This window comes from Eschrichtius robustus, chromosome 12 (genome assembly GCF_028021215.1).
Source record: "Eschrichtius robustus isolate mEscRob2 chromosome 12, mEscRob2.pri, whole genome shotgun sequence".
Classification (NCBI taxonomy): domain Eukaryota; kingdom Metazoa; phylum Chordata; class Mammalia; order Artiodactyla; family Eschrichtiidae; genus Eschrichtius; species Eschrichtius robustus.
This window is the reverse complement of record NC_090835.1, coordinates 32,692,397-32,706,075: the sequence shown is the minus strand read 5'-3', so window position 1 is coordinate 32,706,075 and position 13,679 is coordinate 32,692,397. Positions and strand designations below refer to the sequence as shown.

The following is a 13,679-nucleotide window of genomic DNA, read 5'->3' as shown; positions in this document are numbered from 1 at the left end:
AACTCTTTGAATATAGATTACCTATAACAACAGTTTTTTTCCTTTAATACCTGGTAATAAAGTAATACCCAACACTTTTTACTAATATCGAAGCAGTAAGAAAAAGTTAACCAAAAAAAAAAAAAAGCTTGTTTGAATTTAATACACGGAAATAAAAATTTTCTTCACAACACTTCACTAGCTTAAATAACATTACCAACATATTTCCCTCTCTTCAGTATTTTCTTTGGAAAAGAAAGCAAACTCTAAAGCTCAGAAAGCTCAGATTAAAGATGGCAAACCACTCTCAAAGTATCTTTCTACACCAAACACAAGCAAGCACTGGTTTTTAATTCAATCAAACCCCTAAAGACAGGGTCGACTAAAATCCAAGTCAAATGCTGTCTTTGATATATGAAATGTAAAAGTTGAAATTACCTTCATTATTTTAAAAATAACAACATCGCCCACTGCCCCAGCTTCCAAAGGATTAGCTTGTAATAAATCAGCATACCTAGAAAGATAGACACCTAGCAAAGAGGGAAAAATTAAAGTTTTATTTTAATATGGACACAAATATAAAAAGTCCAAATATTTAACATAATAAGAGATAAAAGGTATGACACCTTTTAAAAAAAATGTAATGATAGCTGATATTTAACCAAAGCAAAAAATAAAACTAGAAAAAACATGAAAAACCAAATTTTTCAAAATCACTAGGACTAGACTAAGACATTAAAAAAAAAAAAAGATAACCCTTGTTTAATTGGAACTATGCAAAATCAGAAACAAAGGATAAAACTGGTTTTCATTGCAGAACCTGAAACTAGTCTCTCCTTCTGGGAACATGACACAGCATACATGAATTTAATTATAAGGACAACAGCGAAATTAGATAATATATTTTTAAAGGGCAACTTAGTAGTAGGTAAATGAAAAAAGAAAAAAGATTACCCATGGAAGGACTGCCAAGAATTGTTATTTTGGACTGGCCCACCTGTAATCCTTTTTCACATATGCTCTGAACCTACATAAACAAAACATTTCATCTTACAGTCAATACATTAAAAATGTGAAAAGACAGTTTGTAAACTTGTTTTAAGTAAAATCCAAGCTTCTAAACTATATTTTTTTTACATTACAGAAATTATACATATACGTGCTAGTTTATGACTAAATATTAATGTGAAACTGACTTACACTTCCAATGTAACCATAGTTGGAATCTATTTTTGTTTATGCCAGGTCTGACATAACTCAGAATTCATGCCATTCATATATATAAATATCCCCTTTTAGAAAGAATTAGTACTGGCAAAGTATTTAAAGAGAAATTAACTCCACCTCAAAACATCTTCCATCAAAGGAGAAAAAATAGTTCCCAGCACATATAATCAGTAATATAGAAGAATCAGTAATATAGAAGATAACCTACTTTAATAAAGGAAAAATTATTTACTATCAAGCACATTCCAGGGGGGAAAATTAGGTTTGATCAAAGAAAAAATGAACATATTTGAAAAGCAAATTATAAAACAATGAAATACCTTGCACTAAGTCATTTTTTCCATTTATACATCAAAAAATTGTTAGTTTATAAAAATCAAGTGTATAGTATAACTGATTCACTTTGTTATAAAGCAGAAACTAACACACCATTGTAAAGCGATTATACTCCAATAAAGATGTTAAAAAAAAAAAATCAAGTGTATTGATTAATTGCAAATTTAGGTAACTTACAATGGAAGCACTTTCAAATTGTTTTTTATAAAGTGGGTTCACTTACCTGATACCGATCAACCATCAGAAATGCATAGGATTCTGAAAGTTCTTTATCTAAACGACCATCAAACTTCAGTTCTCTTCGCTTTTCTGTAAACTAAATGAAATTAAATCTATAACAACTCCTTAGTATGCGATTATGTTTTTCAAGCTAAGAGTTTCAGGAATTTTATTTCAAAGAAATTCCAAATCAGCAATTCCCTGGCAGTCCAGTGGTTAGGACTCTGCGCTTCCACTGCTGGGGGCCTGGATTTGATCCCTGCCCAGGGAACTAAGATCCCACAAGCCACGAGGCATGGCAAAAAAAGAAAAAAAAAAATCCATATCTACCAAAGTGGAAATTATCTTTTCTCTCCCTGTAATTTCTGCACTTCATTTTTTCCCATTATAATTGGCTCTTTATCCTTACAATATAGTCAAATAAGCATCTAGTGCTAAACAATTTTAACTAAATTTCTATTAAAATCTTACCACACTCCAACTCTCCCATAGATTTTTAAGTTCATTTTTTGATTATCTTTGGATCTCTCATTTTACCTAACACGGAACACTGCATATAGGTGGTTTAATAAATCCCTGTTTAATGACCAACTTCTAAACTATAAACTCAATTAGGACAAGGAAAAATGTTTCATTTCTTTACAATTATATTTTCAGTGCCAAGTACATAAGCCATGCTCCATACCCATTTCCAGGATAAAAGAGTGACTTGATCTAAGTACATCTGAACTGTAAGTCACCCTAAACTGCTGGCTTTCACTTTTAGATACAAGCAAATAGATATGGAGCCCATACCTAACAGATTTACATGCCATGTTCAGGCTATTACTGATCTTCAATAATATAATTAATGCATCTTTAAATTTTCATATAAAATTGACAAATAATCCCTATCATATCATGAAACCACATCAAACTACCAAGGTTTTAATATCCTCTGGGAGCCGGTAACATTCATCCACTTTAGGGATCCTTTCAAAGTTAAACTCTCATAGCACTAGATTAACCAACCTATAAAAGTACAAAATTAATAGTATTTCATGTACATTAGAAAGCAATATACACATCAAATAATTCTAAACATCTCATTTGTATTACCTCAGGATTATTATGGCTTTTCCTAAATCAAAACTCAAAAAAGATTCTAATTTGTATATGAAACTTAAATTCACTACCTAACAGGCTCAACTATTCCCCTTTGTTCTCACTTTTTCACTAAGAATTTCTACTAATGATATTAAGATAATTCAATTACCAGGCAATAACTGGGGAAAAAATTAAGCATATCCTAAAAAAAAAAAATACGTATTTTATTTCATTAACCTTCCAATTTAGACATAATATGCTCTTAGAGATTCCATTTAACTAACATACGCTTGAAAGAGCAAAAAGCCTTGTAATGAATTTACAATTAAGCCATTATACAATAAGCTAGCCCTATGCTTAAGATTCATTGTTAGTAAAAGAAGTTATCTTACACAATCACACGTTAATTTAACAGAACAGATAAATGTAGTGCAATATCAACAGCATTTAGGGAAAACAACATGTCATTTAAAACTTGTTTTTCCCCTCCATAATTTGGCTTTCCTAAGAACTTTAGCATTTTTAAAGAAAAGGAAGAAAGTAAAACAAATTCCAGGCTATTAACTGGTTCTGAAGAATCTTACAAAAAGCACAATTTAAAACATACCTCCTGGACTTCCCTGGTGGCGCAGTGGTTAAGAATCCACCCGCCAATGCAGGGGACACGGGTTCAAGCCCTGGTCCGGGAAGATCCCACATGCCACGGAGCAACTAAGTCCGTGCGCCACAACTAGCGAGCCTGTGCTCTAGAGCCCGTGAGCCACAACTACTGAGCCTGCATGCTGCAACTACTGAAGCCCGCACACCTAGAGCCCATGCTCTGCAACAAGAGAAGCTACTGCAGTGAGAAGCCTGCATACAGCAACGAAGAGTAGCCCCCGCTCGCCGAAACTAGAGAAAGCCCGCGTGCAGCAATGAAGACCCAACACAGCCAAAAATAAATAAAAATAAATAAATTTAAAACAAAAACAAAACATACCTCCTTTTCCAAAAGCTCATTATGTATCAAGCAAGCACGTCTGTAGTTAAAATTTGTTACTGAAGTTGGTTCAAGGTAAGATGAGTGGAGAATATTTAAAACATCTTCAAATTCCCGAGAGCCTGGAGTTAATGGCTGAAAAAGTGCTAAAATAAAAAACAGTATTAATTTTAAGATTCCATCTTAAAGGTAGTTTTTTATATTTTTGTGGCTTTGTTAATGTAACTTTTAAATAAAGTTAAAAAAAAAAAAGCATCAAGGCTATCTTATTTTGTGATATGCGAAAGAGATACTTATTAATTCATTGAAGAAAAAACTCTTCAGCAGTGAGCATCTGGCATTACACATGCAGAAAAGGAAGTTACAATTTTGCAAAACTTAGGGGATGCTACACTAGGCAACCTTAAAGACGCTCATAAAACCTGCATAAGAACCTGCTTAAAGACGCTCATAAGAACCTGTGCATAAACTCAACTTGCCTCAACTCCTATTTTACGTTACATTTAGGTAGTATGTCTAGGACCATTTATTTCAGCAAATGAAATGCTTATGCCATAGGCAAAAGCATAAAAACATTTAAGACACTTAGCTGTCTATACAATAAAATGATTCTATCTGGTTTTTAATACTAAAGTTAGAATAAGACATGCTGCATCCATTAGCTTCTTGTATCACCAATATAAAGTAGGAGGATATTTACTATGAAAACTTGGTGAAATGGAAAGATGTGGAACTTTGGAGACAAACCAGGACACAAATATCAGGTCTAGCATTTACTGGCTTTGTGGGAGACCTTGGGTAAATCAATTACTTAACAAAACAAGCTCAGTACTTTCTTCAGTAAAAAGGAGAACTCCAGCTATCCTAATAACCACTATATGCCATATGGCACATAAGACAACACGTGGAAAAGGCTCTAAGCACAGCACCTGGTGCAAAGTAAAAAAGTTTTTATTCCCCACTCCACCAACTACTGCACACTCCCTTTAATTTTTAAAATACTTAAGTCAAATATACAATTTGTTCTTCAAACAGTAGCCTAATAACCTCAAATTTCCACTTTACGCATGAAATAATTTAACTTATAAATTTCAAACATCAAGTCTATACATGTACCTTCCCCAAACCAAAAGGAACCACTTATTTTTCACTGTAGATAGAAGTATTCATAGAACTTATGTTATATGCTATTACCTTAATTTCTTTCAAGATACTATATATAGTCAATAAATGTCATTCAAAATACTTTTAGGCCACTACTGAAAGCAGTGTTCCACTTGTACATACTCTCAAAGGTACTAGAGAGCAGCTGTTTTTACTGTATTCCCTATAATGTCAAATGACATATCCATTCATCCACCAAACCATGTATATATTACAAAAGTGCCTGTAAAAATGTAGCTTTCAATGAGAGAATGTATATAGAACAAATGATTCCCACTACTTTGGAATTGCACACTAAAAAAGGTGGCAGTGGGGATAAAATCAACATACTTATAATAATGCAATAAAGACAGTAGGAGTAAGCAGGAAAAAAAACACTCAAAAAGAACTAAAGAACTACTAAACACAGAGTGTCCTATAATAAAATTTATAGCAGATGGATATACTCAATAATCTATTGATTGTAAGCTCCATGAGAGGAGGAACTATATCTGCCTTGTTCATTACTCTATCTTTTCTTGGGGCACTGGCCGCAAGTTGAATGACTGAGTGAGTGAAGATGAGAATAAACTCTGTCAAGATTTTTTTATATTGAATACAAATATATTCTAAACTACCAAAATATGATTGTTGTCATTTTAAATTAGGTGTCAAAAATTCAACCATTCAGTGATATATAAAACAAAATGAAAGCTCAAAAAACAGAGAAATCGGGGCTTCCCTGGTGGCGCAGTGGTTGAGAATCTGCCTGCCAATGAAGAGGACACGGGTTCGAGCGCTGGTCTGGGGAGATCCCACATGCCGCGGAGCAACTAGGCCCGTGAGCCACAATTACTGAGCCTGCGCGTCTGAAGCCTGTACTCCGCAACAAGAGAGGCCGCGATAATGAGAGGCCCGCGCACCGCGATGAAGAGTGGCCCCCACTTGCCGCAACTAGAGAAAGCCCTACCACAGAAACGAAGACCCAACACAGCCATAAATAAATAAATAATTTAAAAAAAAAAAAAAAGAGAAATCCATTCTCTCAATTCAAATCTGTTTTATAGAATACAGTAGGAGAAAACGTTTTATCTTTGTGTCTGTCCCCAACTAAACTGGAAAATTTTGTGAGGGAAAACAGCATGTGGAATAGTTTTCATAGGCTTTCACATCCAAAATGAGCCAAGCATGATTCTTAAAGTTGGGTTTTATGTATGATTGATTTTTATGTTTCTAAACTAACAAGTGACTTCAGGTATCTAAAGATGTGCCAAAAAGAAGTATCAAAAGAAGTAGCTTTAAATTTCTATGAAATTTTACAATCTACAAAATGAAATCATTTTCCTTAGCTAAGCTATTCCAACACTATTTCCACTGTCAATCTAACCAAAAGTGAAAGATTCAAGTTAAATCATATAAACTTATATAGAAATTAACTTTCAAATTATTCTCAAAAAAGTACTTAACATTTGTTTCATTCCAAAGCAATGTCCTAGAGTCACCTCAAGTAGTACTCAAGTAGACTGCCAGTGTGAAAAAAATTCTTGTGAATAAAAATACAGAAAAAGGTGCAAGATTTTAGGTCTAACAATACCTGTGTCCTATTAGGTATTTTATATTTCAAATACCTCAGTTGGCTTTACTAGTTAGGCCAAAGTTATAATTTCTAGTTTCTCTTCCCAATTATCAATTTCTATAAGAATAAAATTATGCTGTAACTATTTTTAAAGATTTCAAGTCAATGTGCTGGTAACAGTAGTTTAGAAATATAACCAGTTCATGTTCTGAATGTACATTCCCTGGTGGTCTATTTTGTCCTTAATCATCCTCTAAAGGACATACCTGATCAACACATCCTGTCACTTCTTTTAAAGAAAACATATACACATCACAGTATTATGGGTCATCATTTGAGGCAATAATAATAAATAAACCTGTAACTACCCGTAGGGGAACAGAACATTTTATATATTTATCATCCATTTCACATAAGGAAGTCAGAATCCTGTTCTCTGGATTCTGACAATTTTTGAGTCTAACAATTAGTGGCTCATTATTCCTTTTCAGGTACTGTACTAAAAGCTTTATATGCATTATCTCATTTAATCATCGAAACCACCCTATGAAGTTCATTATGCCCATTTCACAAATGAAACTGAGCTAACAGTTAACTAGGCCCAAGGTTAATACGTGAATAGGGCAGGTGTGAATTCAAAATCAGGCTCCCTAGCTGCAAATCTTGTTTCCTGAACTATAAGTAAAAGATGTATGTGGGTGTATAAGTGCTGAAACAAATCATTACAAGAGCTGGAAAAACAGAATTGTTTCCTTATTTTAGACCAAGAAATTATATTAGCTATATGGAAATTAGCAATAAAAGAATTTGATGTCTAGAATGCTCTTTCTACCCTCTTATGTCTTCTTTTGAATCTCATTTCTTAGTATTTCTTTCTCATTTAGTGCATTTAACAGGGCCAAAAGCCATAACTCACACCCTTTTTTTGGTTTATAAAGGTTAACAGCAGTCGTAATAATTCTTCCAGACATTAATATATACTTTTGCTTATTTACAGTGCTTCCATCAAATTCATGTCAGAAAGATAGTTACTGAGTTGATTTCTGATAATTCACAAGGCTTTTCCATTGACAAAACTGATGATAGATGTGTTTTCATCATTTTTTTTTTCTCTTTTGTCCACACTGCATGGCATGCAGGATCTTAGTTCCCCAACCAGGGATCAAACCTGTGCCCCCTGCAGTGGAAGCACGAAGTCTTAACCATTAGACCATCATGGGGGGGCCCTTTTATAGATGTATTTTTATGAGCTTCAAGAAAAGATTTAGAAAGGCACTTGGAGATTTATAATTCAAATGAGGAAACTGACTGTATCACAGAACCACAACTAGAACTGAGTTATTTTATATTACTGGTAGCATACAAAACATACTAAGAATTAAATGTTAAATTTAAGCAGCTGGAATAGACATAAAACTAAGGTCACCAAATAGTAGCTTTGTTTCTTAGTCAAAGGAACATTTTTCCTCAACTACTTTTACCAACTCATTTAGTGTCAATGCCACTCTTTGTATTGTTTATGTGTATATGTAAAAAAAAAAAAAATCGTAAGTGTAAAAACAAGCTAAACTTTTAAAAAAAGATGGACCAGTGTTATCAAAATATACCAAGGGAAATTCCAAAATATACATTCCAATTTAAAGTAATTCACGGAAGAAAAGGAAATAGCAAAGAGTAGACTGCGGATCTCATTGGTCTGCAATTCTCTCTGAATCCATCTCTCTGATATCTATGGATATTAATGACTAAAATACAATGAATATCCATTTGTTCCTCATGATAATTTAGACATTTTAAAAATCATTTTTCTTCAGTCTAATAAAATTACTACAGACATAATACTGTAGGAATGGGTGATTCATCTCTACTCATGATTGAACATAGTGCAGAATCAGGAATAAACATTCTAGCAGAGATCTAGAGAGATAACAAATATGAAACTTGACTTTTTTTGGACTGGGGAATATGTCAAAGAAGGTTTTACCTCCATTACTTAGAATTTATATGCGCCTATCAAACGTTTTATGTGGATGACTGGATTCTGCCTGTACATTCCTGCTCAGATTTACTTCTATGTAGGGAAAACTGTGGTACTTAGAACCAAGCCATTCATATACCACTACCAGAACATCATGCAAATTTCCTTAAGAAAGAGACTCAACCCCAAAGTCTTCAAAAAGACAACTCCAAATTTTGTGGGAAAAGATGGGGATTTGGGAGGAGAATTGGCCTTTAATTTTCCTGAACTAGACCAGTATGGATGCAGGTGCGTAAGAGCATTTAGTTTGTGATGCACCTGCATGAGATGCAGATGCATGAGAGCAATTAATCTTGTGCCCTACATAAAGTATTAACCAATAAACATTTTCCAGAAAGTGAATCATTACTACTTCATTTCCCAAGACCTTTGGAGGGAAAAATTATACCAAATACAATTACTGATTTTAATTTGCTTTTGATGACTTACACTATCAGATTTTAGAGTAAAAGAAGGCAATAGTGAAACATCTACTGACAAAGTGCAATTCCACAATTTGGTTAAATGTAACAGTGACTCCTTACAGTACAGAAAGTAGCCCAGCCAATAAGTAAACAGAATAGCACATAGATCACAAAGAGTAAAATCTTACTCTGCCAGTCAACAGATCACTTAATCTGTGAGTACTGATTAAATGTGTTAATTTTCTAATGAATATAATTTCTGAATCTCAAAATTCCCCAGGGATGAAGACATACTAAACATCACTAAATTTAATAGCTGTTAAAAAAAAAATTTTTTTAAGTGAACTAAAACTTTCCTACAATAAAAAATAAGAAGTACTCTACACCTAGGTGCAAATTCCAACTCCACGACTTACTAGCTGTGTAACCTTGGGCAAGTTATTTACCTCAGTAGTTCAGTTTCCTCATCTGTAAAATGGGAATAGTACCTACCACATAGGATTACTGAGATTTAGTTAGTACATATAAACTGCTTAGAACAATGCCTATAACTTATTAAGCACTATAAAGTGTTTGCCAATATTAATTAGAATGGCAGTATTTTGGATGTTATGCTACTGTGAAGACCAATAAAAGAACTGAGTCAAGTTATACTCACAAAGGTTTACCTTTAAGCTACCAAAAACATATGAGCCCTGATCTTAAATTTCACTGGAAAAGCAGTCACAAGCAAAGGTCTGCCATATTAAAATACGAATGCAACAGAACCTTTGATACTGAAAAGTTCAAGCAGAGTTATCTACTGAAAATGATCTAATGTTCATGATAAAAGACTCAGATGACCACACCACTAATACCTAGCCAAATCCTATACATAAAGTGATACCTTTCAAGTCTTCCAAGAGGAGATTATCTTGGGATCAAGTGTGAAACTAGCAGTACCTGCCGCACTGTTTCTGATAAAGCATTTTTTTAATAAAAAGTTATATTTTTCTATTAAATTCTATCACCAAGTATTAACTCCTTTCAGGTTGGACAGGATGAAGTCCATGATGGTAAAAAAGCTGCTTATTTAAGTTTTAAAATTGCTATTTAGATCGCTACTGCACTATTTGAACAGCTGCTGCTCAGTGTACAAATATTTAGACAAGTTAAAAATTACTCACTTTCACTAAACATGAAAAAAGTCCACTGTGTTATATTTTCCTTACCAAAACGTCCCTAAGAGGAGAAAGGTAACAAATTTCCCCCAAAGAAGCATCAGGCTCAGGGGAGAAAACAAAAACAACTAGGTTTTATATTTCCTAATTCCTCAATTATTATCTACTTTTAATGTGTTCAAATGAAGTCTATTTTACAGCAACCTCTGGAATTATCTAATTAAAAAAAAAACAACACACATGCAAACAGTGCCTTTCAACATTTCCTAGTGCCCTCCCACATTTCAACCCAAATGGGTTTTATGCCAATTTCCTGGTCCTATTAAAAATTAAAAGGAGGTACCTCATGCTTTGTTTTGCTTAAAACCCTAAAAAAACGGACTTCAAAACTGTATCAAGCTAAAAAATTTTTAAAAAAGAAAAAAATTCAATCTCCTACTTTGATCCTATAACCAGAGCCCATCTGAATCTACTTCCAACCTATTCTCTACCAATTGATAACTTAGGATGAAATCTAATTTTCCTCATATAGACTATACATCTTAACTAAACCAAAAGGATTGATAAACTTGACCTTTACAAGAATTCTCTTGAACCCTAAAATGTATTACATTAACTCACTTAAAAGATACTTCTAGAAACATTCTGCATGCCAGTGGACAAAAGGTAACTTCATCTTTCTCAACATGGTTTCTCACACCAAGGATTTCCCTGGCTTTATCATCCAAATGGAAATTAACAATTTGACTTTATTTGTATCTTACTGACAGAAGGCTAACAATTTCAGGTGTGCAAATGTAGCTGGTTATGCACATGGCAAGAGGAAGCACATGCTTCATTCAAGAGTCTCTTTACCAAGATTCAAGATACAAATAAAAAACGTTTTCCGCAAATAAGAAAATTCCTATTACTTTCCAAAGTAAATCTGAAAAACGGAACCACGCACTAAAACAAAAAGAGGCTTTAAATTGACTAAATCCAGAGTCTCCCAAATCACTGGACAGTCAAAAATTGTTTTCTAAGAATTGAAAACGATAATTTCCTCCATTAGAAAGGTGTCACAATATGGCATTAAGTTTTAAAAAGGTAACGTACTCCATTTAGCTGTTCCCATATTAGTTCCAAAAACCAGACTGGACTTTTAAATTTTTTTCTGAAGTTCTCTCATCTGCAAGATCAAGTTGGTGACTCTTGGGCATAAGCTGACCTCTATTTTTTTCCATAGGGAAATTACTGCACCAAGAACCTACCTTCCCAAGCTTCTCAAATACAAGAAAAAAACATACTAAAATTGGATTTAGAGAGAGCCCTATCTAGCGCTTCAAAAACGAGAAAAAAAAATCTACATGGAAATGAAGTGTGATGGAAAACAGCAGTGTGCATGAATCACATCTAACGGAGATGTCTAAACAAGGGAAGACGCTGACATCGAGCAAATTTCAAGTAGACGCATAGAGCTGAAGAATTTCCACAGGGAGAAGCACTTGTGGTCCTCTCAACGCAGTGGCCTTGGAGAAAGCCCCAGAATCCATGGCCACGGGTTATTTCCACAGTGAGACTTCTCAGAAGCATCCTTAGGAGGACACATCAGCTTCTCTGCCTTCATGGGCTGGGAGGGAGGGGCGCCGAGCACCATCTTTCCTCTCTGGGAGCTGCAGCCTTACGGACAAGCTTCAAACCTGAGCTACTTCCAACTTCCACGGGGAGAGGGGGAGCAGGGAGCGTGGTTCCACCGCTTTCCTCTCGCACCAGGCGCAGCAGCTGGGCGGCCGTGGCAGTGCGGGGAGAGGCGGCTGGCGCTGCATGCGTGTTTACGTGTCTCGGATGGGTGTGGGAAGGAGACAGAGAGGTTCTAATGAAAAGATGGAGGGGAGAGAGAAAGAGGGGTTGGGAAAAAGGGGAAGCACCACCTTTCTTTTCTCTGCTCTTCCTGGGGATCTGAAAACTCCTCCTAACGGGTCTTTCGGGCTCTTCGGGGCCTTTGGGCAGAGCGGCCGCGCCCGCCTCACAGGAGTCCTGAGGCTGCTCGTGGCAGAGACTCGGGGCGGCCTCGGCAGCCGCCGTCTCCTCAGGCCCGGTGCCGCCGCCGGGCTCCGCAACGCTGACGCCGCCGCCATTTTGTGGGGAGGACTCAAGCTCCGGAAGCGCCTGCTTCATCTCGTCGTCTCCGCCGCCGCCGCCACTTTCCCAGCTCGCGTCCGTCGGCGGAGAGGCCTCCGCCTCCGCAGCAGTCGCCATCGCGCCGGCGTGAGAAGCGCCGGGAAGCTTCTGCCTACAAGGTCGACGGGGGTGGGGGGAAGGGGTGGCGGGCCAGCTTCGCCGCCGAGCTGCTCTCAGCCCACCCACCCCCTTCCCCCCCGTGGCCGCTGGCCGCTATCCCGACCCAGCAGCCTCTCGGGGGCCCCAAAGCGAGCGCCCCAACCGTGCGGCCCGGCCCCAAGAACCGCTCCTCGCTCGAGCAGTTCTTCTGCCGGCCCCCACCACTCAACGTGCTGGCGTCGGGGCCGGGAGGGGGCGGGGCCATCTCGGAGAGCTCCACCAATGGGGGCGCGGCGCCCGCCTCCGCGGGTGCGGACAGACAGCGCCGGGGGGCGGAGCCTTGGGGCGCCGGAGCCCGCCAAAAGGGGCGACCGCAACGCCCGGAGAGTACCTCGACGCCGCGGCCGGCTGCGGGGTGGATGGGCCTCAGGACGAGCTGCGAGTTGCCGGAGCACGCTCGGCCAGTGTTGCAGGCGAGGGAGGCGCGCTGCGCCAGGTCCCGGGAACGCAGGCGTCGCCTGTTTCCGGGCAAGATTACCCGGCTTCTCCGCGCACGATTCACATCGGCCAGGACAGGACAGAGGCAGTGGTTGTGGGACGATCTCGGCTTTGTGAAATATTTACGTGCATATAAAGGCCTGGAGTGGCGATAAGAGAGTGGGCTGCAGCGATAAGAGCGTGAAAGCGTCGGGGGCCCGCTTCAGCGACCTGCAGTTCCCACCGGATCTTGCATCTTTACAATAGATTACTCCCACCCTCCCCCTTCTTTTATCTAGAAGGGTTAGAACCAGTGGCACGCCTCCAGCAAACAGTCGATACCTTGGTCCTTTGATTTGATTTCATAGCCTAATGTTAACAGGATTTGGTCCTGGGGAGCTTGAGGAGAGAGGGGCTGCTGGCTTTTAGATTTTCCTTTGGTGTTTCAGTTTTCCTCAAGTGCGTGTGTATTAAAGAAAAATAGAAACGTCTGCAGCCACGTTAAAAAATATACAGCAAGCGATCGCTTTCTCTTAAAACAACTTGACAGTCAAGTAGAAGGCCTTTAAAATAGCTTACACTGATTAGGTTGAAACTATTTATTTGGGTTATGGTGAATACAGAAAATGTAATATTTCTTGGGTCCTTTCTATACGCTAGGCACTGGACAAAGCGATTTACGTATACTATGTACATTTAATCCTCACAACAGATGTTAGGAATATACTATTATGCACAATTTAAAATAAGTGTTGCAATTAGGAGTATGGGATTAATAGAAACACCACTGTAAAAC

The 13,679-nt window shown here is 37.5% G+C and overlaps 1 protein-coding gene across 8 annotated transcripts in view; it reads right to left on the bottom strand.

The window, feature by feature from the left end:
* The window catches only part of TASOR (transcription activation suppressor), a 48,482-nt gene extending 35,846 nt beyond the window's left edge, over positions 1-12,636 (bottom strand). For all 8 annotated transcript variants that reach the window (XR_011075728.1, XM_068558770.1, XM_068558772.1 and 5 more), the window contains exons 1-5: positions 12,058-12,636; positions 3,827-3,972; positions 1,766-1,858; positions 934-1,006; positions 418-509 (exon numbers count right to left, since the gene is read on the bottom strand). Coding sequence is in view for 7 of the 8 variants with exons in the window: in XM_068558770.1 (XP_068414871.1) it covers positions 418-509; positions 934-1,006; positions 1,766-1,858; positions 3,827-3,972; positions 12,058-12,385 (732 nt within the window). In the remaining variant the exon portion in view is untranslated. The remainder of the gene's footprint in view (positions 1-417; positions 510-933; positions 1,007-1,765; positions 1,859-3,826; positions 3,973-12,057) is intronic.
* Positions 12,637-13,679: the final 1,043 nt, after the last annotated feature.